The 27,238-nt window shown below is 42.7% G+C and overlaps 1 protein-coding gene across 1 annotated transcript in view; it reads right to left on the reverse strand.

Annotated features, from left to right (window-relative positions):
- ADAMTS17 (ADAM metallopeptidase with thrombospondin type 1 motif 17) overlaps nt 1–27,238 on the reverse strand; it is a gene marked incomplete in the record, with an annotated part of 265,113 nt that overhangs the window by 170,939 nt on the left and 66,936 nt on the right. Inside the window, 1 exon segment of the mRNA XM_034784572.1 lies at nt 2,703–2,808. Within this exon segment, the coding sequence (XP_034640463.1) occupies nt 2,703–2,808 (106 nt within the window).

Here is a 27,238-nt window from a genome sequence, read left to right on the forward strand (position 1 = left end):
GTATGGTAACCCTATACTGTATGTACACTTCACTCAGACAACACAGGCAATACACAGAGCTACTGAAAAACAACAAAACCCTGCAACCAAACCCCTTTGGGATGTGAACAGAGTCTCTTCAGGGTCCTAGAACCCTCTTCTCTACCTTCTCCCCTTGGTCTGAATTGCCTATTTTTGGTCCCTTTTCTTTCTAAAATGGCTGGTGAGAGAATCCTTTTATAAAGTTGCAATCCCTTGCATCAGGTGACGCTTCTGGTCTGTCTCAAACCCCCCCCCCCTCCCCCCCCCCACCCATAAGCGATCAAGGTCTGCTCTCAGGTGATTTGTTGCTTGGTTACTGGCTCACCGGAAAGGAAGCTCGCTGTCCAAGGATGCTTGCATTTGAATAGGAGACCCTCCAAGTTAATGACCTTTGATCGCTTTGCATTGTTCTCCCTCTGTCTTGGAATTGCAGTACAAGATGAAGGCAAAAAGATAACAGGGAAGAGACCGTACAGTCTTACAGCCAAAATGGTGCTCACAAAAAACAATGGACTTAGTAGTTTGATATACATACATATATGAATCGTCACACCACTATTAGCAGGAACCTTGGTAAACACAATGGGTGGGCCATTTGCTCCCCTTTTCACATAGCTTGTCTCCCTACAGTCCAAATATCCTTTCCTTCTGGTTGTGGCCCATTGCAAAATGAGTGCTGAATTTCTCTTAATAAATTAACCTTAAATTAGGCTTCAAATCAGTTTAACAGCTTGGCATGTGGTTTAAATAAAAGAAAACCCAACATTCTTCTTTTCTCCTGCTAAAACCACCCTCGGTTTGGCTCAGGTTCCTTTGGTGTCATTGGAGGGTGAATACGAGGTTCATTTTAATGTTGTTATTGTCCACACAATTCCATTAAACAATTATATACAGTGGAACAGGATTGACCAGAATCTTAACAGGATTTACTGGCTTTAGCTTAGCTACCAAATATCTGTTATTGTAGGTAATGAATATTCAACAGGAACATAAGTAGTAGGAGGCTATAAGCCTTCAGTCAAGAATTTCTAAACAGATTCCTCCTAAACAGCACAATAGTGGGATTTGATCAAGACACTCCTGCTATTTAGGAGAGTGGCTAGCTGCAGAAACGTTTGATCCTAAACACTATAGAGGGTAACTGAGACACAATGCAATCATTTTGATTTTAATGGAAGGGGAGAAAAGGTTCACAGCCCACATGCATGCATGTGAACCTTAATTTTGTTAGGCAGTAAATGTTGATAACCTGCTTTGGGTTAAACCCGATTTAAACGGATTGTGGAAATCTGAACAAATTACAAGTCCATTATCAAAGGGAAGAGCTGAATGAATAGCCCATACAAATGACTTATCCAGTGATTTTAGCCTCTTATCTTGCACATGGGACACCACAAACAGATTGAGATTTTGCTAGTTGAAAGTATCTGACAGATTTTGTTTTGCAAATCTTGGTTTAACTATGAATTGATCATGTTCCTTACGACTATCCCAGAATCAGCATTCAAGGTGTGTCAATTAGTTGTGACTGATCTGATAAATTATTTATTATTTCTGTCCCAATTGAATGAGTGTGAAAGCACCTCCGACCTATTCAAATCTAAAATTCAATTTCCATGAACAATTTCACATCTGATTCTGAAATTTGACTGCAGTGAATACTCAACTTGATTGCCCAAATGACTGCAAAAAAAATTAACACAGAAAGGTGTGACCACCACCTGGACTGAAACACACCTGAACTTTGATGGAAATTTGGATCTGGATGGGAACTTCATAGCTGACTCTCCTGTTGGAACCAATTAAAACTAGATCTGAATACTCCTACATTTTGGGAAAGTGTGAATCTAGATCTGAATCTGGCTGGGTCCAACTCTACTTTTCATACATATCTTCCACCCTACATCTCAACATGTTACACGAAGACTATTCTATAGGAGTAAACCTGGACTTGATCAAAAGTGCTACAAGATACTATTAGCATCACGAGGCAGAGCGCTCGAGAACACAGTCTGGGAAGTCAGGAGTCCTATGCCCAGATCCGTCCTTGGATCGTACTCTGAATATATAAAGCACCACGGCCAACCTGTTCAAAACTAGGCTCTTAAATGTAGGCATCTAAGTCCATATTTAGGCACCTAAGGAAGGGGACTGAGGAACTGCTGGGTGCTTAGCACCCTTGAAAAGTCAGACTATTGTTTAGGTGCCTAAATATGCACCTGGACGCCTAACTTTAGACACCCATTTTTCAAAGTCTTGCCCTATGTATATAAGAGCTAAATTCTGCTCTCAGTTACACCAATATAAATATGGAGTAAATCCACTGATTTAAAAGTCTACGGAGTTAAACAAGTGTAAATGAGAATAGAATTGGTCCCTAAGAATTATCATCCATCATCTCAACTAATGAGGTTTCTTTCTACTATTTGCATTAAGTATGGTATTTCAGTATGTGTGACGGGTCAAACAATAAAGATCGCTGTGCACTGAAATGGTTACTCGAGAAAGCATCCTAAAAATTAAGCAGTTTGTCAGCTTATCAGCTCCTGAGATGAACTGAACTGGAGTTAGGAGATCATAAGAGTCACACCAAACCAGTAATTTCACCTGTGAGAATTTAAATCAAGGCAGCAACATAAATATGGCCTCTGTAAATGGAGAAAACTTAAGAATCAACTTACTTGTGCCCCAGTTCATGTGCTATGGTAAATGCCAGATTAAGGCCATTGTCTTCAGCAAGCACACACTTCCTCTTGGCACTGCAGACACCTCCCAGGTAAGCGATCCCTGCAAAAAAAAGGACAAAGAACATTCCCATCAGTGCTGGCAAAATGTCTCACACATTCAAAACCCAGAGAAGTCTGTCAGCCATAAAGCAGTAAAACAACGATGCAGGACTTGAGACCAGTACAGCAATTTGTTCACAAACTCATCTGATGATCTTGTTTAGGAGCCTCGTTCAGAACATTCCAGCCTATTTTTTTATCACATAGAAACCATTCAAATTAGGCACGTTCCCCCTTGCTGGAAAATATATTTAATCATTAGTAGAGACTCAGAAGTCCAGGTGAGCTTCTCTATAGAACCTGTAGCAACTGGCAGGGCACCGCTGGGTGTCCTCAACAGGCTTTTAAGTGGAATTTTCTGTTCACCTACAGTATTCTGTTAGAGAAACACAATTAAACAATACAACCAGAACTCCTTAGAAAGATCTTAACCATTCCCTTTGTTGCCCAGTTATTCTCATGCTTACTGATTGGGTCAGAGTCAGGAAACCTGGCACGCTATATACAATGAGGAACAAAGTTAATGGAGGTGACAAAAATCTTCTAATGATCTCGTGAAATTTAGGACTTGATCCTGCAAATGCTTACTCACAGGAGTACTCTCGTTAGCTTCTATGGGGCTGCTCGCATGAGTGAGGGTTTATAGGACTGGGCCCCAGTAGTGCCTATAGGGCATTTTTCACCTCTCTGCAATGTGAGCTCCCAGCTAGATCAATGGGATTTTTGTAGAAAGACTGAGGGCTACAGTGGAACATGGCCCTGTGTGGTCAAAACTTTTCCTTGGCTACCACTGCTGGACAGGCAAATCTGAAATCCCATAAAAACATTCCAAGTGTTTGCATGCAAAGCAGAATTTCCCAAATAACATGCAGCTAACTAAATGCTGAGGATCAAATTTCCACTTTAATTAGGATCTTGCACAATGCGAAGGAAAAGGGGAAGTGCAGAGACCTTCAATAATTGCATTTTAATTTTTTCAAGGCTTAGATTTTTTTTTAAACCAGGAGACAAGGGATCTATTTACTTGCCGATAAGTGCTGCTCCCACACAGAGGTGGCTTGGGGTTCAGCTGCCTTTAATAATTAGAGTAAAACAATGACAGCAGCTGTGCTATAGAAGCAGGACCATATTTTTCCTCAGATCATCAAAGTACACTGTGTCTTAGTTTATCAGGACAGAAATTGTGTAGAACTTCATGATTAAGTTTGGAAGCTGTCCTTTCCTATTTGTATGAGTTTTGACAAATAATATTGCTATTTATGTCCAAGGGGGTTTTGGATGGAATGGTGAGGTGGGTAATTGATTTAAATGTCTGCATTATTAGTGGGAATGGGGGAGGGAAAACTTATTCAAAATGTACTGTGTGTAGAAGTCCAGATTTCTAGCAGATGAAAAAATAAAATCTGCATAAATTCCTATTTTATCCTTGGTGATCAATGGCTATAGGACTAGATTCTGGAACCTTTTCTCACATAGAACGGCACTTTATAAATAATCCCACTGAAATCAATGGGAAAATTTATGGTGCAATGTGCTATTCAAAGTAAGGGAATGAGAATTTAGGCCACAGAGCTGATGGTAGAAGAAAACCACATAGCATGTAGATTTGTGCAACATATTCCATGCTTCTAATCCTTCTGAAGGGAGAAGTAGATAATTCGCTATATTTAAGTCCACCACCGTGCACTCAGATGGCACTATATAAACAATAATACACTTACTGATTACAGTCTACTCCTTCTCAGCCTACTTAGATTCAACCATTTCTGGAAATATTTTCTGCACACAGGAAGGGGCAGTTTGGGAAAATTCTAGTTTACTGTAAAACCAACAATGGAAGGTGTGGAATTAAAGATTAGCTGCAAGACTTTGGGTTAGAGGAAGGGAAAACTGAATAGCTCACAGTCACTGAAGCTCGAGATGGAGAGGATGTATGAGATGGGCCAGGCCACCCTCTGCTAGTGCAGATCTGTGCCTCATACTGTATTTTTGAATTTTTAAATCCTCTCCCAATATCTGAATACCTCGGTTGGTGCTGAGAAGGAGGCATCCTTTGTCCAGGCTGCCGGGCTGCTCTGCAGCTGCTACTCCAACAGAAGGGATGCTGTATGTGTCACTGACGGATTGCCAACCCCATTTTACATAGGGGCAAGGGACTGGAGGGACCACAATGGCAGACTTTTGGGGCCCTCCGTATTCCTCTAATATGCATGTGCATGCACACACAGACACACACCTTCCACCTCTCTGTATTGTCCATAGGAGCTGCTCTGTAGCTGGGGTGCATGCCATGCAAGAGGTGCACACCCCTTGTATGATCTCCCCCAGTTGACCCACCAGAGAGAAATACAACTGTTCTGTTGCAGGCGGGACCTCTCTAGAATTGGCCCCTAATGGTAAGGCCCCGCAGATTTTTCAATCCAGCCCCATTTCTACCACAATAACTGTGAAAAGTTGGACGTTGCACTATGCCCAGAAGATTGGTAAATCAAGGCTCTGGCAGACCAAGGAAGGACCAGACATTGCTGTGGCAGTAGCCCCCTTTTTGTACCAGCATGCTCAAGCCCCTTGACTGATCATACCACTGCCAAAGACAACAGGTAGGGTGACCAGACAGCAAATGTGAAAAATTGAGACAGGGGTGGGGGGCAATAGGAGTCTATGTAAGAAAAAGACCCAAAAATCGGGACTGTCCCTATAAAATCGGGACATCTGGTCACACTAACAGCAGGTAGGATTTCAAAAGGCTCATCCCAAAGGCAGTTTCTTGGCAATTACGCTAAAGAAGAATTACCATATTGCATCTCTTATAAATCAGCTAAAACTGAATACAGCTGCGTGGGGAAAGTTCAATGAATCACCCTGGGGCAGAGCTCGAACCGCCAGTTGGAGTTACAAAGTTTAACTACCTAGGGTGAAATCCTGACTCCACTGAACTCAATGGCAAAACTCCCACTCATGTCAATGGGCCCAGGATTCCACTCCTTTGCTTCATGAACCTGATCTGAGGTCAGTGGAAAGACTTACTGACTTCAGTGGATTTTGGATCAGGTCTCATGTTCTCTCTAGTGAGAACTAAGAGAATATGTAAGGACACCAAAGAGGAGATTTGATCTTTTACTGGGGTGACAAGATAAATATGAGTATGACAATCACCACAACATCATGGAGGGATGGGGGTCACCACGGAAAGGAGTCTATAAGCTGGCAAGTGGCACAGAATCCCTAGAACGATGTGTGAGTTTGCGAAATACCCTTAATGACCAGGTTGCTTTTAAAGATAGATCCAGTAAGAACCGTTTAAGAAGCATACTTCCTCTCAGCCAGCATACAACTCCTATTACCAGGAACTGCTGTGATGAAACACTATGGCATGACGGAAGCCACACAGACTATTCCGTTCCACTCCTGAGAGGTCTTGTCACCGTCCTGCATGGAATAATTCTAGAATATAAACTGACAGCTGGATGACACAGTGCTCGGGGCAATCAGCTGAAATCAAGATACTATAAGAAGGGATTTATAAAAAGATGTGGGATGAAATTCAGCTCTTGTTGCAAGCAGATTCTACTCTACAGAAATACACCATTGCTGAATCTGGCCCAGGCTTTTGAGAACATTTCAACAATTGCAAGTACAGTTGACAGTCAAATGATCAAAGTAATGGAGTTACTTAAAAGCCAGACAATGTTTCGTTCAGATCGCTAATCCTGAATCTTCCCGGTTAATCTCCCAATTATCCATCTTGAGTAGAAAAATATGTCTCCTCAAATTAGCCAAGTCTTTAAGATAACATATACCATAACTCCATGGAACATCCGTTGCATGAGAATATCACGTCTACATCTCAATGGTCAGACACACAAACAAGTTTAGATAGTTTTAAAATGATTCTCTCTTTAGATTCTGATACCACTTAAATTTCACAATGAGGGGGTCATTGAGAGCACTGCTCTAAGATGGAGTGGGGCAACATTACCAGATTTCAGCAGTTCTCAAACTTCATTGCACCGTGATCCCCTTCTGACAACAAAAATTACTACATGACCCCAGGAGGGGGGGACCAAAGCTTGAGCCAGCTCGAGCCCCATCGCCTCAGGCTGGGGAGCCAAACCCGAAGCCCAAGGGCTTCAGCCCCAGATGGTGGGGCTCACTCTTCAGCTTCAGCCCTGGGCCCCAGCAAGTCTAAAGCCAGCCATTTTGGGGTCCCGACCCACAGTTTGAGAACCCCTGCTATATTTGGATGATGTGGGCTGGTAGAAAAAGCTGTAGTTCTTGGCAATAAATTAAACAGGATAAATCTCAATTAAAAAGCTGAACACAATGTAGAGGCCTCAAATGGCAATCCTCCATGAGGCTGGAAGGCTGTTCAGCAATTCTAACCCGCCCTGGAAGTGATCGGCCGCAGCACTGTAATGTGCTAAAGGCCTCATTACTAGATGGTGGAAAACTAGAGAATTGCCAGTGATTAAGGATATGTAAACACAGATGGCCAAGAGAATAAAACGATTCAAGTAAAGAGATTAAGTGTTCCTAGTATCCACGCGGATTCTATTCGGCCACTATAGAATATTGGCAATGACCAACATTCCAAAACTGGGGTGATCTAAAGCTACTTCATTATTATTATTAATTATGGTTATTACAGTAGTGCCTAGGGACCCACCAAGGTCAGAGCCCTATTGAGGTAGGCACTGTACAAACACAGAGTAGCAGACAGCAGAAAGTTTGTCACCTAAATCCATATGCATCTTAAATAAAAGTTTTGGCTTTCAGAGGCTTGGAGCACCTGCAGATTCCACAGTCTTTCTGGAGCATCAATATTAGAGCTGTTGGAAAAAAATTTAAATTTTAAAAATGTTGACTCAAAAATTGATTATAAAAAACACTGAGTGTCTCTATTACCTAGAAATTTAGGTACCCTAGTTTGATAATTTTGAATTCAAACTCTTAGCTCAGAATGTAAGTAGCGATGCGATATTGATGCATAAATGAATACGAGAGTTCTTTATTCCATAAACGTATCTGATACAGTCAACTGTAATCCAGTATTTCTAGCAAATGCCATATGCTGCTCTATATTAAACAACACTGGGTAGAGAAACATTGGACCTAATGGATTTATAATCACAGCTGAGGTACAACCTTGTGTGGCTGGGTTCTGTACAATGTAGGTTCTCTCTTGCATTGGATGAATGCTTATCTTGTTTGGACTTTTTATAACTAAAAAATATCATGAGGAAAAAATGTTTGATTAAGCCCCCTAAGAGTAAGATTCTTATTTGAGCCTCTCGAGTCTCCAAAATTAGACTGGAAACATCATGTATTCAGGCTCACTCATGAAATTCCTGGCATGCTGAGGCTAGCCAGGCTGGGAATACTAGGAGAAGGGTTTCCCGTCATTTGGCAAGTCTGCTTCTGGCCCTGGCTGGAAGCCAGAGGTGTGTAAAAATGAAAAAAGGGGAGGATAAGTGAGCTGAACTTTTTCAAACCTCATACTGTTCCGAGGCAAGTGAGGAGATAAGCGCTGGATGGGAAGACGGATGGAGCGTTCTTATGCAATCCAAACCAGATCACTCACCCCTGACAGGCACGACCACTTCATTTTTAATAATAAAAATGCTGAAACAGGAGCATCAGTGCAAAAGGGAGAGTAAAGCCAGGGCTATTTTGAAGCATTAGTTAGATTTTTTTTTTCATTCTTCCCCTGAGGAAACTGCATAATTACAGTATGTAACTTCTGAACTTGGGTTTGAACATATGATGCTATCTAGATTTCAACAGAAAACCACACACAACTGTGTAAACTCTGGTTTATCCAAAAAGTTGTCACATGTAAACAGTTTGCAGCTGTTGGCCTTGTTGCCAGCTAATGAGACCTTTTCTAGAAGTGTTTCCAAGGGGAATGATTACTTTCCTCCTACCAGCTCAATTAGGTAGTTAGGACATGACATAATTGCCAAGGTGATTGCTAGCAAGAGCTGGAGGATGTAAACTTCGGAGGCATTTACCCCCAATTAATCCTAGAATGATATATACTGGGCTTACTGCTGACAACTGGGGAATGACTAATCAGCTCTCCCAGCAAGCGAATTGCCCAGGTACTCCTGCTTTTAACTTTGCAACTTCTGATTTACAACTGTTCTCTGTTTCTTAACATTCTCATCTGCTCATCCCCTCCTGACACAGCGCATCTGCTTTACAAAAACCTGGGTTGTTCTTTGCATTTTTTCCAATGCATTTGCTGCTGGTGGAAGGCTGAAAGCCCTAGAGCTTTCAACCTTTCCAAACTACTTAGGGTGACCAGATAGCAAGTGTGAAAAATCAGGACAGGAGGTGGGGGGGTAATAGGCGCCTATATAAGACAAAGCCCCAAATATCGGGACTGTCCCTATAAAAATCGGGACATCTGGTCACCTTAAAACTACTGTACCCCTTTCAGGAGTCTGATTTGCCTTGCATACCCCAAGTTTCACCTCACTTAAGAGCTCCTTGCTTGCAAAATCAGACATAAAAATACAAAAGTGTCACAGTACACTGTTACTGAAGAACTGCTGATGTTCTCATTTTTATCATATAATAAAATAAATCCATCGGAACATAAATATTGTATTTACATTTCAGTGCACACTATATGGAGAAATATAAACAAGTCCATTGTTTGTATGAAATTGTAGTGTTGCACTGACTTCGCTTTTTTATGTAGCCTGTTGTAAAACTAGGCAAATATCTAGATGAGTTGATGCACCCACTGGAAGAGCTCTGTGTACCCCTGGTTGAGAACCACTGCCCTAAAGCTTGAATTGCTGGTTAGTCACAGAACAGGGACAGCCTTCTCAAAGCATCAGTGTCAGAGGTGCACACATGCTTAAATACAGAGCCATCATTTTTTACTCCTCCATTCCCTGCAATTGCGATTACTTAAATGTGGCTATTCTACACACCCTCCCATATCTCTTCTCTTGATGCAGCTCCCAGACTGTCACAACTAGGCTTTTTTGCAGCCTCTGTCTATTCTATTCTTCCCTTGACCTAAAGGACAGGAAGATCAGAGGCGTGGTTCATTGCAATGAACTGTTCCTCTGTTCAGTGATCTGTTCCGCGTGTAAAAGTGCAATTAGGTCATTCACCAGGAGTAGCTCTCCCTGACTGCAAGGTTTAATAATAAATAATAACAGTAATTCTCTCTTCTATAGAGCCTTATGCACAAAGGTTTCCACACGCTTTACAAACATTAACGAAGCAAGCCTTTCAGAAACGTCCTCCGAGAGAAGCAGCTAAACATCTACGAATTCGACAGCTGGAGAAGGGAAGGTACAGAGAAGCTATCTGACACAGCTGAGCTGGAAACAGAACCGAGATCCGCCCTGAAAACCCGCGTCAGTGGATAATGCTTCCTCTAAATTTAGAGATACTCATGGCAGGACCTGAATCAGGAAAAGAGCTCCCGCTAAGACTCCCGTCCAGTGTGTACAGCACCAAGCGCCAAAGTACAGCAGCAGTGCAATTTCAACCATCACTACCGCACCAGTGAGCCCAAGCCTTGGTTGGGAGGGACCATCCAGAAGGGGTAGAAGGGCAAGGTCTCTCCTCATTTGAGGACAATGTGCTAACTCAAAGCCAGCAGTGAAGTTTTAGCAGCACACATTAATTTGGCTTAGTTCTGGTCAGTCATTTAGATGTCAATTTCTGTTATTCTTGCAGTAACAACATGGTTTCCATTACAGTTTAGCATTCGCATGAGAAAACTGTTTTCCTTAGCAACAATTTTCATTGTCACTGGAGTTAATGAAAACCACACTGGAAACAATACAGTCATTATGAACCAGAAGAAGAGAAATTACAATGCAAGTTTCCAATGCACGGGAGACGGCTGCGGTTGGGTAGGAAGAAATATTCACGCCAAACGCCCTACACAGAGTAAGTTACAATGTTCTGAAAGTAGCGAAAACTATTCAGAAAATCATCTTTTTAAAAACAGAGATGGCTCATAGAATGGAACATGCAAGCCATGGTCATTGCAAGCAGTCAGGAACAGCAAATTCCAAATAGTCTCCTGCATAAATATACATTTACCCTTCAAGGGAAGGTAGGCCATGAAATAAGCAAGTTTTCAGAGTGCACAGGCAATGGATCTGCACTGTAGATCTGCAATGGATCTATCAATCAGTTTTCTTCTGTTTGTATTTCACTTCAAGGCACAGCAGATAGCCCCACTGTCTGTCCCTAACCCTAACCCCGCCCCCCCCCCCGCCACACACACACACACAGTAGTTGCAAGGCTGCAGTACTGCAAGTACAACTCTTTCTTGGAGGTGGTGGAGGAAGGGGCATTTGGGGAAGTATTTAGTAGAGCTGGTTGGGAATTTTTCAACAGAACATTTATTTCCTGGATAATACAGATCTGTTGATTCTGAAACTTTTGGTGGAAATCTCTGTTTCACCGAACTTTGCAGGTCTAAGATAGAAGAGAGAGAGAGCTGCTCCCAGAGTAGCCAACAGACTGCTCGTTAGGGCACTTGCGATGCAGAGAACCCAGATTCACCTTCATGCTCCAAATCAGCCAAGAATTTCAACCTGGGTCTCGGATATCCCAGGTTCAAGCCCCTGCCTGATTTGGACCAGAATCTGGTTCTCCCACAGGCCCTGACCACTGACTGTCGAAACATTTGAAAGGTCTCAGCTTTGTTTAGGAAAGAAAACAGATTTTTCAAAACCTCGACCTTTTTGCAAAACAGAATTTACGTTTTCCAGCCAGCCCTAGTACTTAAGACTCCATGACTAGCTTTCAACGAGCCGTTAGTGCTGCTCTAAAACTTAAACCATGGGCCTGTCTGAGCATTACTACAGAAAGGAGACCATCTCAGTCAGTAGGAGAGGAAAGCCCTTTTAAACTTTGTACAATCCACTCCTGTAGAGATCTGTTTGGGTCTAATTTTAAAGCCTGACCCGAACCAGACTAGACCACAGCCAATCCAAACCCGACATGAGCCCGAGAGCGTCGAGTTGTTTTCATACCCGACCGCAACCCAATATCGGTAGTCGGGTCCCCTTTGGTTTGGATCATCTTGCAAGGGTCCAGAGTAGTCGGCACGCTCAGTGATAAGAGACTACCTGACCTGAACTGAGCCCAAATGTGTAACAATTACACCCAACTCGACACTTGGAGTAGGGTCCCAGGGGGGTACAAAGACCTACTCTACGGCACCCTATTTTTCAGAATGCTACAGAGCACTTTATGTGCACAGATCTCAAAGTGGCGTTCAGATATTGACTAAATAATCCCTACCTCTTCCTTGTGAGGTAGACAAATATTATTACACCTATTTTACAGAGGAGTCCTGTGATCATTGTGCCTTGGTTTACCTACAAGATCATACAGTGAGTCGGTGGTACAACTGGGAACAGAACCAGGGATTCCCTAGGCACTGCTGTATCTATCTAGCTTCTTATAAAGGTGTCCATCACCATAGCATCTGAGTGCCTATTCCTTCTAACCACTAGGCAACGTGCCACATCCCAAAATTCAATGTGATCTTTACAGAAACCTTGCTCCTCCTCTAAAAGTCAGTGCAATCTCTAGAACTTCACCCCACTTCACCAGCATTCAGTGTACTCTCTAGACCTAGACAACGTCCCTGTGGACTGACTATTGTCATGTGGGTCCCAATAAGCTCTCATCTTCCTTCTAACTCTGAAAACAGTGTAACTTCCAGTACATACAACTGTTGTCACAACTCTGAAATCCCAGCAAGGAAAATAAATGGTTTAAAAAGGAAGTGTGGTTACTTTTTGAATCCTGTGGTTTTCATTACACATAACCTTAGAAGACTAAGTAATATAAGCTCTCCCTGACGTTCACAGTGATAATAGCTATGGGTAAAAAGCAGATGTTTCTAGAGCTGATAGCATAATACCCCTCAGGACAGAGTGTCCTAACAGAAAACTGCCTTTAAAGGAAATAAACTGTATTTAATAGCTAAGAGTACAGAAAGATGGCTGCAGACTGAAACATCCACAGCTGTCAGAAAGTTGGGTCTAGTGCTTAGAGCCCTGGACAATGTATGTATCACAAGATCTGGGTTCTAATCAGGAGAGCTAGGTTCAGGCACGCTGTGTTACCCTGGGCAATCCCTAAATGTCTCTGCTGACATGAACACCATGAGGCTTGATTCAGTCATGTTTGTAAAACACTGTGATCCTCGTAAGGAAAGCAGGATAGCGCAAACTATGAAAGGTTAAGGGTATGCTTTGCTGCCACTTCTTTCTTTTCCCTAACTGCCACCCATTGTACTCCAGTTAGTCTAGCCCAGGGGTCGGCAACCTTTCAGAAGTGCGGTGCCGAGTCTTCATTTATTCACTCTGATTTAAGGTTTCGCCCGCCAGTAATACATTTTAACCTTTTTAGAAGGTCTCTTTCTATAAGCCTATAATATATAACTAAACTATTGTTGTATGTAAAGAAAATAAGGTTTTAAAAATGTGTAAGAAGCTTCATTTAAAATTAAATTAAAATGCAGAGCCCCCCGGACCGGCGGCCAGGACCCGGGCAGTGAGAGTCCCACTGAAAATCAGCTCGTGTGCCGCCTTCGGCCTGCGTGCCATAGGTTGCCTACCCCTGGTCTAGTGCTTGGAGCCCATCCCCCACCTCCCAGTTCAAATCTACTGCTTTTGTTTATGGTCTCCCTACCATGCTATGTTTTGCCCTCTGCTCCCTCTGTGCTTCCATAAGACTTTCAGAACCCAGGGACAGTTTACCTGCTCATTCACGGACATGCTCACCTACAAACATCCCCCAAAACGCCAAAGGCGTCCGTTTCTGATCTCACTTGCACTAGCTTTACACCTGTGCAAACCAACAGACTTCAGGGAGTCTGTGGTGATTTACGCAGGTATGTCACAGGCAAGGAACCCAAGCCTCTCTCCTGGCCTCTAGGACAAAGTGTTCTTCACCATGGGTAGCATAAAACTGAAGACAATGAGCCAGATTCTACTTGTACACCCAGAGCAACGCCACTGCAGTCAGTGGAATCACTCATGGTTTACACTGGTATAGCTGAGACCGTAATCTGACCTCCCTGAGCTAAAGACACCAGTTTTAGGCCTTTTTCTTCTCCACTGTCCCTTCTGCATCTGCCCTTAGAATCCCTTCACAATTCTCCTTATCATACACCAGCTCTCCTCGCCCTCAAGGTCTTGTGTTTCAGCCATGCCCTGTAACAGGGAGAACTACAGTGGTTCTCAAACTGGGGTCACCGCAAGTGTAGGGAAAGCCCCTGGCGGGCTGGGCTGGTTTGTTTACCTGCCCCGTCCGCAGATCTGGCCAATCGCGGCTCCCACTGGCTGCGGTTCGCTGCTCCAGGGCAATAGGACCTGCGGGAAGCAGTGCGGGCCAAGAGACCTACTGGCCGCTGCTTCCAGCGGCTCCCATTGGCCTGGAGCAGCGAACTGCAGCCAGTGGGAGCCGCGATCGGCCGGACCTGTGGACATGGCAGGTAAACAAACTGGCCCGGCCCGACAGGGGCTTTCCCTAAACAAGCGGCAACCCCAGTCTGAGAAACACTGGAGAACTAGATGAGGATAGAGAAGTCAGAACTGACTCTTACTTGGAAGAAGTGTCTGAAGCAATAGAGAGAGCCCGAGCTTCTCAACTGGTTGGTGATGGGTAGGTCATGTTAAGGTACCATTGCCACTGAAGAAAAGACAGTAGGGCAGATGTCCCAAAGTTCCTAACTTTTCTAACCAGTCTGGGCCAATCTCTAACATGAAGCCCACCAGTGCTGCACCTACAAAACATGCTGTATTATCAACAGTGCGTTATTCAGAACATTGTCTCAACCGTACAGCATTGGTTACCGACAACATTCTACATTGTGAGAACACAAGGCCATGGGAAAAAATATTCACCAAGCTGGCAAATGGGGGGGTAAGGGGTGGGGTGGGGAGAATCCTTCCCTTAAAAGTAATTCCAGGAAAGCTTACAGGCTCCATAAGCCATACTCCTGGGGATAAAACAGGAGATCTAAGAGCTCAGCAAAGAGACAAACAAACAAAAGCCCCATTTGTTTGACATCTCCTCTTTGTTCACTATGACATCCACCATCCCATTAAAGGTATTCCTTAGCTCTGCAGACCATAGCCTTCCTTGACTACAGCCAGTTAATAAATCCACTCAATCTGGCATGACAATATCAGTCCCTCAATTACAGAATTACCCAGAATACAGGAAGCAGGGTATCCCGGAATGTTTACTCAACTTTGATGTGCTAATCGCCACATTCCAAAACAACCCTTCCCCTCTTACATCCCAGAGAGATGGCAGCCCAAGGTGCTGCTGAGAGCAGATCTCAAGCAGAAGATAAATACAGCTCTACTTTGCATTTCAGTTATTGTTGCTCCGTTTAAAGCTTTGGACATTTAAAGGAGCAACGGGTCAAATCAAGCTAAGCTTTCCATACATGGATGCCTAAAGGTAAGTAGCTAAATCCATATTCTGCCATGTGAGAAAGGGGCCTGGTTTTCAGGAGGGCTGGAGCACCCCCAGCTTGCAATAAAGCCATATACCTGCACAAATTAATATGCAAACTCTATTGCCTCTGGCTCCAATCTCATTAGAATAAGAGAGCAAATAAGAAAAGGGCAGTAAGAATTGGCAATGAACTAAGGAATCCAGATAATAGATCCAGGTATTTAGCTACCTTTGTGTAGTAATTAAAGGTTGCCTGCTCTCAATACTCACACACACAAAATGATGTTTCCTTCCCTGATGATTTACAGCCTAAAACAGACAAGACACATGATACTAGTTGCACCATGCTAAATGAGGAGCATAGGAAGATAAGAGTGTTTGAAAGGAAGATTTCAGAGTAGCAGCCGTGTTGTTCTTTTTGCGGATACAGACTAGGAGTACTTGTGGCACCTTAGAGACTAACAAATTTATTAGAGCATAAGCTTTCGTGGACTACAGCCCAAGAAGCATCCGAAGAAGTGGGCTGTAGTCCACGAAAGCTTATGCTCTAATAAATTTGTTAGTCTCTAAGGTGCCACAAGTACTCCTGTTCTTTTTGAAAGGAAGAGTACATAGGAGAGAAGAGGTTGATTAGTGGATGAGAACAAAGAGCTCTAGGCATACAGGGAATCTTGGTAGAAGGCATAATGGAAATAGGAGACGTAATGAACAGTAAAGCAAAAGGATTGGCAAGAGAGTCGATAGTGACAGGGCATGATGTGATTGGAAGGGAAGAGGCTTTTAGTAACAGGATTTTGGACTGACTTGATGGAAGGAATTAGAGTATTCTCAGCAGACATGGGGTTCAGCAACAGGGACAGTGAGAAAAGGGTGGATTTGGAGAAGTTAAAGAGAGAAATTACAGAATTAGCCAGGGACTGGCTATGGAGGAGGAGGGGAAAAGGAAGCCAAGAAGATGCAGAGATTGGGTTTTGGGAAGAGTGAATCAGGCCTACACGGCACCAAAATCCTTTTCTCGCACGACTGAGACCAAAATGGCAGACATCTTGAGAGATCTACTGCTCTTGAAAGATTTCAGGAGCATCGAAATATGAACTGAAGAAAATAGGCCCTTCCAGTTTTGGAACGGATTCTGAATCAGAATCCCAACCCTACCTTGAAATATAGCAGGGTTCATATCTGAGGAGCTGGTGTTGGCCCAACCTTGTTATGTGCACTCAGAGTGGGTTACAATCATTAAGCAATTATCCTTCTCATTTGAGATGTGCAAGCATGATCTCCATTTTACAAGCGGGGAAACTGAGGCAGAGGATAAGTGACTTACCCAAGATAAAAGGAGGCGCCAGGATCAGCCTGGGGCTTCCTGACTATGGGGCCCATCTGCTAGTCACTAGACCACATACCTCTTTTTTTTGCTTAGTCAACACTTGTAGCAATAAGGTTCTGCTGTCAATATAGACCATATTCTCCATTGTTTCGCCTTAAAACTCTACACTGTGCTGAGACGAGGAAAAACAACCCCTGGCACTTCCAAAAGCTGCTGCTTTGCAAACTGCTCCGGGTTCCAAAACCAGCTTGGAGACTATTTTCCTTTTGCTCTGTAAGATGAGCTCAGTGGCTTCCACTTTCCAATTTGTCAGCTTTTCCTTGCAATTTGTCAAGACCATCTGGATCAATAATGTGCCCTGGTTGGAGGAAAGGAGGGGAACAAGGAAAGGGGTTGAATCAGAGACTTTTTACAAGACTGCTAAACAAAGTCGTGGAATTCACCAGTACGAATCCTGGAGGCTTCAAATCCCCTAATATTCCCTTCCAAAATGAAGGTCAGACTTGGCAATAAATTAGAAAAAAATCTGGCGATTCTGTACCAAACAGCATCTGCTTTAGAGGCAACATCATCAGGATGCAGCATTCAGTTCCCGTTGTCTTTCTTTTTAAAGGAAAGACACCCAATAAATTGCAAGCTGTAAGAAATTGCAAGGACAGGTGCAAAGGATAAATCAATAGAGTCTTTTAAAAAAGCTTTGCCACTGAACCAAAATATCCACTTTCCAGGGAGCTGCGGAGATGAATAAGCAACGGTCATTTCTGCAATCACATTAAACAATATACACCTAGATTATTAGCAATAGTCTTTTGGTATCTACAGAGCTCTTCAATTTAAAGGCCAAGCTGTAGAAGTTTCTTAACAGATGTTCTAGCACTTGTGCTATATTGACAACAGGCACACTTCTGTATCTTTCGGTTAAACCATTTTCATGTTCTTAAGGCATCAGAACGACAAAGCAAAGCAGTTATACTACTGTCAGAAACTATACAGATCAATTCTTTTAAGAGCTGTTTATGTCTGAAGTGAACTTTATTTTTAGACATTGTATGCATGTCAAGCCGCCCTCTTGGCAAAACAGGAGTAGCTCAGGCGACTAGCAGAGAAGCTCCAGCCCAACAGGATGATTCATAATGATCAATCTTTGAACGGATGCTGTTCCAAATTGTTTCTGTGATACTTCTCAGTTACATTTCCTACATCCTGACATCCCAATTACTGTCCTAGCTTCGACTTGTCAAGGTGCCAATTCACACATACACTGGCAAACTTATTTGGCAATTCTTGGTTTAGCGCCTCTGTTTGTGCTAAGCACTGACCTAACCTAGCAGCTTGTCTGATCTGGGAAAACTGACTGACTAAGGACTCTACCCTCCTAGGACCATCAGGAGTGGTGCTTACTGCCAGAAGTAGTTCCATTAAATCAGACCTTGGGTTGCTAAATGCACACGATGCAACAGAATTAAGGAGGATGCTGATTTCTGAAATGGTAGCCATGGGAAAATAAATAAACGCTTGCTGCAAATTCCACTTATGGCATCAATAGAGAGACCACTGAAGAATGAGTAAGAAAATGATGACATTCTTCTGCACATGTGGAGGATCTGTAACATGACGATCTTGATGATATTCTTTCCACACCGCAGTCTTGGGAGGCAAAATGAGGTTTTCTGTGTTGCGTGCCAACTAGCCTTCTATTTGTAAAATAATACACTAGATGCAGGGATCTCCCAACTGAGTTTTAATCATTAGACGGTGTTGTTGAGCTCTGTTATACTGGCTTAAATGAACACATACAAGGCTTGAGCTGGGAACCAATTCAGCCTCAGCTGGCCCCAGTATCAGGAGAGGAGGAAAGGCGGCTTCGTGCCACTTTTGTGTGTCCCGCCCCACTGCTCCAAGTGTGAGCTCACTGCAGCTGAAGACTGTGCCCTCGAGGATCATTCACCAGCAGATATTCACACCTAAGGGAGCGAGGGAAGGTCAGGGGCCTTCTTGTCCCCCTACAGGCTCCCTGCATCACCAGTCAGAACAGTGTGTGGAGACTGGCTCTGTAGGCAGCTACTTCCCTCCTGTGTAGGGACTGGGCAGGCAAAGGTGGGGAAGGAGTGTATGCAGAGTTGTCTTCCACCCCCCCCCCCACACACACACACATACTCCAGCCAGCACAGCTAAGTTGGCACAGAGTGGGAGATAAACTGCACCGGGACAAGGGCTGGCACAACTTGCTGCCCTGGAACAAGGGGAAAGCAGGTAGCGAATCATGATACTTCAAGTCTTAGTTCAGTCCCTGTTCTGCTCCTCGGGCAGTGCAACCATGCAGCTTGCAAGGCTAGACTGGCACCTTCGGAGCCTACTTGTTCCTTTCTAAGTCACAACATTCTTTGCCTCCACTAGGAGTTCCACCCGAGTAAGGACAAATTCGAGGATTTATGGCCACTCTCCTGATCGGATTTATAGCAAACTAGGACAGGGAGAGCGAGAGCAGGGCGTGAGCAATGATGCCGCTGTTTGGCTCAAAGGAAATACAAAGGGTTTTCGTTACATGAGACAGCTTCTCATTTTCAAGGGAGAAAAATAATAAAGGGCTAGATTTTGCAACCCTTCCATTAGTGAGCAGGTAAGGAGAATACGTCCACAGGTTTCAATGACACACAGCACTGCTAACCAACTGGATAGAGGGATGCGCTGTCCAGACACAGAAGCATTAAATATAAGCCAAGACTATGGCGAACTCTTCCAAGCAGCAAGGAGGAGGTTTGAATAGATCTATCTAAAAATAAAGAACCCTCAGGCTTCCACTGAGAACTAGTATAGCACATGTACCATTTGGGAATGGCCCCGGCAAGGGGCAATTATACTGCATTACTTCTCATTTGTAACTTTGGGGCACTGGCTTTGGTCTGTGTATAGCACAATCTCCTTCAAGTTGAATCCGTTTCCTTCAACAAGGCATGACCCACTTCTCTTTCAAATCCCTCCCAAGACTCTCTGCTTCCACCATGTCCACAAGAAGGACATGTCTACAGCAAAACAATAAAAATAAGAGAAAACCCCACTAATTCTAAGGTATACTTGTCTGGGTTTCCCCAGTGGATCGCTTCTTATTTTAGACTCTGATCTCTTAGGGCAGGGAATATTTTTACTTTGTGCTCTGTACAGGAACTGACGTAAATAAAATAGTAGTAATGAACAAACGTGACGATTACATAGAAGGGGATACCGCACCTTTTCCACTAGAGAACAAGACCAGTGGTTCTCAACGAGGGGTACGTGTATCCCTGGGGGTACACAAAGGTCTTGCAGGGGGTACATCAACTCATCTAGATATTTGCCTAGATTTACAACAGGCTACATAAAAACCATTAGCGAAGTCACTACAAACTACAATTTCATACAGACAATGACTTGTTTGTACTACTCTATATACTATACACTGAAACGTAAGTACAATAGTTGTATTCCAATCAAATTCTTTTATAATGATATGGTAAAAATGAGATCAGCAATTTTTCAATAGTAGTGAGCTGTGGCACTTTTGTATTTTTATGTCTGATTTTGTAAGCAAGTAGTTTTTATGTGAGGTGAAACTTGGGGCGTACGCAAGACAAATCAGACTCCTGAAAGGGGTACAGTAGTTTGGAAAGGCTGAGAGCCACTAAACTAGACAATTGGTAGAGAAATTTTCAATAAGATATTCACCTCATTTATTAGTTGTCTACCTTTCTAACCATTTAAAAACAAAATGCAGGCTTCATATAACTTTAAACTTAAAAATGAGATCGAAAATTTCTTAAGAACCAGTAAGAACGTTCTCTTCTCATATAAACAAAAAAATGAAATCTCATAAGCTCCATCTCAAACTGCTGTAAAAGAACATACAGATTTGGACAAAGACTACTGATATAATTGCTGTTATTGAAAGCATTTGAAAGAGTTCCTGGTGCCTCTCAGACACAAGTCAAGACACAATCCCAGCCCTGAGGCCTTTACAGTCTAAACAGATTGTCTATAGATAAGACAGCAAGCGAGGCTAAAAAAAAAAAAATGAATTTTTCTGCCACATTCACTAGGGCACAGCACCTGTAGTGAACACCAGAGGAAATCCATTGTCAAGATACCTTGCAGAATGCTAACATGACACGTTCACTCACACAAGCACCCGCTATTGCTTTATGCTTTTGCATTGAAAGCAGCAGCAGATCCAGTTTTTAAGCCTGTCAGATTGCACACAGACCGGCATATACGTGAACAGAAAGGGCAAGTGCTTTCCCTACTCACATACACTTAGGTATAGAACTCTTTCGAGAAGCACAGAGGCATCTATGTATCCCAGTCCAAAACCATGCCCTGAATCTGGTTTTTGTTTAGCAGAGCTCCCCTCTATCCATGAGCCACATATAAGCGAATAGCCGCCGGAGTGATAGCAGCATCTTTCTGATTTGCAGATTAAACAGCTGCAAATTCATGATAGGCGACGGGGTTTGGGTTTGTTTTTTCCCCCCCGCACAGGTTTGCTAGGCTGCCCAGTTGCAGGTGGCCTGTGTTGGATGCCATGTGATGAAATGCCTAGCATTGCCCAACAAATCCACCGGATTAATGGCAACATAAACAGCTTCTCGGCACACACAAAAAATATGCTGAATGCGTATTACACCCGATCTGATTGTGCCAGTCACCATACTCGCTACAGTCCTGATCCAAATTCCATGTAAATCAATGGATGTCTTTCCACTGACTTCAGTGGGCTTTAGAAAACGCCCCTTAACTGTCCATTGCCTCAGGATCTTTCATTACTTCTTTTATCCAGATCCCATCTCCACAATGCTGGAGTCTGCCAGGGCTATTCTCATTCAGATTTTAGACCAACAGGCGGCCAACCGGAGTTGTGGGTTCTCATCATCTCTGAAACCTGGCCACTTTCTCAGGTGTAGAAATATGGATTTAGGTATCCAAACTTGAAAACGTTGGCCCTTGTTTCTTACTCCAATATATTAAACCAAAGGGACAATGAGAAGAGATTCTGAATGGTTCTGAAATATTTAGCCAAAAGACACCACCATTTAAATGAATTGTATTGAACTGCATACACGGCACGCTAACCATCAAATCCTGTACCCATTACTCCTGATGGATCTACCAATAATGACATCACAGGCCATAGCGAGAAAATTCTGATGTGGATTTTGTATAACACACTAGTTGAGTATTGCGTCTCTCACTCTAATGGCTGGTCTACATCAAGGATAAGACCTATTACTGCTACCAGCTATTAAGTTAACCCTTTAGCTCAAATAACGGAGAAACGTGCTTTTGATGGTGAAAGTCCTGAGAGCCATTCCTGTTAACGACCTCGGGTGGTAGTTCATTACAGTCATACGTCCCGAAGTTTAGTGCTATAGGGTCAGATATTGAGTTTCCCTCCCTCTACACACAGGCACAGCAGATAGGGAACTGGACTCTGACTGAGGAGAGTCTGAATCTGTCACTGACCTGGTGTGTGATCTTGGGCAAATCACCTCCGCTCTCTGTACCTCTCCTTCCTCTCTTTGGGCTGTCGTGTCCATTAGTCTTTGGGGTGTCTTCTTTGGTGGTCTTGTTTATTTAGACTGAAAGCTCTTCCCTGCAGGAACCATCTCTTACTATATGTTTGAACAGCTCCTATCATGATGGGGCTCTCATCTTGTCTGGCAACTCTAGTCACTACCAGAATATGAATACGAATGATCCTATTACACTGATGGATATTTAAGGACATTCATAGTATTATTTAAAAGAGTTTTTATGTTTCTGAACATAACTAGCCCAAAGAAGCATTCAGTACTTCCAACAATCCTGCACAATTCAGGCTTTATAAGAATACCAGATACCTCCCAGGAAGAGCGAACCCTCATAACTCCTCAAGCATTGATGGCTCAAAACTACCTTTGCAGAACTCAGACCAGTGGCCACTGATGAACTGAGCTCCATTGACATAAATAAAAAATATTACAGCCCACATGAGTCAAAATAAAGGATAAAAGTGATCACCGTCTGATCCTCCAAATACCACTTACTCCCCTGGCACCACCCACCCAAGGACTCAACGTAGGAAATCTGTCCACTGTGTGAAGAGGAGGACAGCAAAGCAATCAGGAATAGATACAGCTTCGACAACTGATGTGAGCACGTGGTTCTCTCTTACAGGGGTTTAAACTGAGCACAGGATTGTGGGAATGTTCCCCTCTTCCACGGCCTCATGGTTTGTTTGTTTGTTTGTTTGAAAGTCAGTCACCCAGACAAGAAAAATCCCATAGAATTAACCATAAGTGCAATTACAGGTGTGCCCTTGCATCACAGTGCTTCCCGGACAGTGCCAACTGCAGCCGTTCGATACTAACTAGATGCAGAAATTTAGGGCTCAGTTCTGCAAGATACCGAGCGCTCTGAGATAGTCCCCTCAAAGGATCAACTCCCATTCATCCATTTCAAAGAATAGATATTACCAGAGCTGCTAAGAAAGTGCAAACATGCAAGAAGATTGTGCTAAGTGCTGCTTTTCTGCATTCTGCTCTGGAGAGGGAAATGGGGAGGTGCTACATGAGAGCTGACCAGGTACAGAGACTAGATGGGGCAGAATGACGAATCCCAGAGAAAAAGGAAAACAGCACCACAGCAGGGACGAGAGGCTGAAATATATCAGACCTGGGGGGTGGGAAGGCAACTTATCCTCTTTGAAAGGAAACGACACAGCTGTCCCTCTCCCGTAAGCTCCCAGCCTTGAATACTTGCATGGACTACTTGAAAACAGCAGACTACATCTGATCAGGGATACATATTATACAGAACCCGATTCTGAGCTGACTTGCATCAGTGTGAATCACGAATGGCTCCTATGAAGACAATGGATTGGCACCACTGTTAAACTACGGTATGTAAGAACAGAATTACACTCATTATCTTCAAAACAACCCAGATGGCTATTTCTTGACTGTATTCTCCATTTGATGTTGAGTGAGGGGATTACCCAAACACCACTGGCTGGGCCTCAAATAAACAGAAAACTGCACACAGCTCTATTCTTCTAAAGAAGCAAGACTGCAACTTCACTAAACCAGCAGCCCAAAGCAAATGTTCACAACAAGCAGGCTTATTCCAGTGCTCACAGTTCTAACATATTGACTGACTTCAAATAGTCCTAGACAACCTATGTAGTTTATAGGACCTTAAACCCATATTCAGGAAAGCATTTCTATTAAGGACAACACTTAAGCACCATACTGAATACAGCCAGACTTAAATGTGTGCTCATGTGCTCTCCTGAACCAGGACCTTAGACCTCACAGACTTGTGACTTTCAACTTTTTTGTGGATTCTAGTGAAAATACAAGAACACCTTTGGACTTGACTGTCAAACATTCATGGCACACAAAAGCATTACTACCAGCACCAACTGCTTAGCTGAATGCCAAGTACATCTGGCCAAAAGAAATCTAAAACGCTATTTCACAGGTGGGATGTCAGGATTAAAGTTTCTAAAGTTCCTTGATGCTGTAAAGTGCTTTGTAAGTATTACAACACTTTGAAGATTTTTCACACAAAACATGTTCATGAGACCAGATCCATGCCGGATATTAAGAAGCACACAAAACCTGATTCCATGCAATTACTGCCTCTCAAAAAGTTCTCAGAGACCAGCAATAGTGAAAGGATGATATCAGATACAAGGAACATATAATGAATTAGCATCCTGTTTAAATGTAAATGCTAAAGAAAATCTAACTTCCATCTCTTGGCGTTCCCGTCACATCAGAAAAACATAAAGGCTGATTGTAGTTTTTACAGCAGATCTTTAACCTAAAAGTGAATGTGTGTGTCTGTCTGGTTTTTCCACACTGACCGGGACCAAAAAAGCCATTATTTTAAGTAGCTGCAACATAATACCTGTTTACTACCGTGCTAATTTTACTGTATGCACAAGGGCTCAGTGGATTACATTACTGAAACAGTTGCTCAGCAGAATGTTAACATGTACACAGCAGTCTAATTATGGGCACAGGGAGACTTAGTGCAAACAGATCAGTCAAAGTGGCTGAACAAAACTATATGACACCAATGGGGCAACCACACAAATCCAACAAGTGTTTTGAACTTGCTGACTGCTCATGACCACAAATTAAAGTACAAACACAAGGCTAATTCCAAGCTAAGCAAACATAAAGGTCTTTAGCATTTCTGAAACCGCCCTGAAAGAAAACATAAGGGGAAAGACATCTGATGGGTTGAGGGAGGTTTACTTTCTTTAAAAATCAACACATGTCTATTATCCTATTGTAAAGGTAAAAGACTAGCTAACCTGCTTCAGACCAAGAGCTACACCTGAACCTGAAATAAGACATCTGCAGAAAGGCTCCTGTGCCCACATAGACTCCCAGAGGTTTCAGTGGGGGCCCATGTGCATTTCAATGTAGGATTGGGGGTCGAAGGTTGTTATTCCTTTTTAGAGTCCCCTTCCCCGCCTATGTTAGAGATTTCCATTTAGAAACCCCAAGATCTGTCAAATTCAAAGTGCCATGCAGAGTATTCATAGAGGGTGCATCTAATTTCCTGGAATTTCTTAGACATCTTAGCTCTCTAAATTATACATATATAAGCTGCATTCACAGGTATGAATGTTGGTCCAGATCACAAAATCAAAAATAAAACCACAAGACAAAATTATTCATACCCTTAGCTCTCCAAGGTAAGGTATTATCCCACTCATGAAGCCCAGCAAACACCTAATTATACCTGCTGTGAAGGAACCATTTTTGAAAAGTTTGTCCTTACAATTCTATTGAAAGAGCTGGAATAGAATATGCCATGTGTGCTCATAGCTGAACCACCTCCACAAGAAGCCAAATTTACGAATGAAATGGATGAGTTTTGCTTAAAAACTGATGGGAAACCATCGCTCTCTGACCATGGCTAATGCACAGTTCTGTGGGAAAGGTGAGAAAAATCAGAATATACCTAATGATGCAATATTATACTACGGAACTTACTTCTTCCTGATCCTACCTGGTGATCAAATTGCACTCTGAATCATGGGGTTGGAAGCGGTTTAAAGTTTCTTAACTTATAACGGTGACAAAGCCATGGACTGTAGTACCCATCATATTAAAAGCATGTTCAATTGGTTGACAAACAAGGGAGAGATTTTCAAAAACAGAGAATGCAGTTAGGCATCCAACTCCCACTGCAAGTCAATGGGGTGCCTTTGAAATTCTCCCCCCAACACGAAGATATGTGATCATCTCATATGTATTACACCAAATGTTAAAAAATAAAAAATCATTTTACTCCAGTTCTGGGCTCCTTTTCCTGGTCAGTTTTCCCCACCAACCTATATTGGATGTAAAATTTTTTTTTTTTTTTTTTTTTTTGGCCGTGCTAACCGATTTTTCCTGGTCTATCATTGATGAAGTCTCATCTCTCCTTTATTTTAACCTTAATCTCAAAAAATGCATTTACCTTGGTAGCTACAAGACAAAGCAAATGTACAAGTACAATTTGCAACTGTACTTCATTTCCTTCTGTTACTATTACATATCATGTGTGCAACTTGGAATGCTTCTATGTGATTATCCAGTGGAGCAAGTGTTCAGATGAATGCAATCATGCCTTATTTCCATAAATGTCCATACCTTATTACACTGCCACATACAGATGTTTTTACACAGCTTGGTTTTGGGTTTTTTTTAAAGCTACAGGGCGTATAAAACAATAGAAGATACCTGAAATGTTTTCAAGCCAGCAAAGGATAAAGACATCAAAAAGCAGTCAGCTGGATAAGAACCATGTATGTCTGACATGAGAGAAAAAAACCTCAGATGATTTTCAAATATAAATTCATCTTCCTTCTTAAGCCGAAAATGATGCCTTCGGCCTATGGCTGATTGACCAGAGTGAAACATGCAAATAAAGATGCACATAAAGATGGAGGGCTGGGAAGAGACAGACACAAGACTGTGACTTGCTGGGGAATTGAATCATTAAGGTGTTGAACTGAAGAACCTGTTTTGCGAGATTTGAGCTGCATTATGCAGAGGACATTACTAATCAGCAGTTCATGCCATTCAAGAAAGCTTTTCTATTTCTAACCAGCATAAAGTGAAACAATATTTAGATTTTTTTTTTTTAAAATGGGTGTTATTTCTATTGGGAAGGCAGGGTCTCTAATGGAAGTCAGGATAGCGGAGTTCTATTCCTAGCTCTGCCATTGATGACCTGCAGCATCCCCCTGGGCAAATCACTTCACCTCTATATGCCTCATTTTTCTCTTCTACCCTTTTTCAGTCTTGTCTATTTCAATGGTAAGCTCTTGAAAGCAGGGAACTCTCTTTTATTCTGTCTGTACAGCACGTAGCACAAAGGGGCCAGGATCTCATTTGGGGCCTCTCCGGTCTTTTATACTGCTGACAAATGATGGATTATGAAGTTTGGGTGGAACTGTACAAAATGAATACATCCCTGTTTTCAAAGGCTTACAATACAAAAGAGGAACAATGCAGACCGGACACACTAGGAAAGCCAGAGGAAGGCTTAGCCTTTTAGTTTTTAAATGTTGTTAATTCACTTCTTATGAGCATCCCAGAAGGAGCAAACCTGAAGGAA

The sequence above is a fragment of the Trachemys scripta genome, chromosome 10 (assembly GCF_013100865.1).
Source record: "Trachemys scripta elegans isolate TJP31775 chromosome 10, CAS_Tse_1.0, whole genome shotgun sequence".
Taxonomy (NCBI): Eukaryota; Metazoa; Chordata; order Testudines; family Emydidae; genus Trachemys; species Trachemys scripta.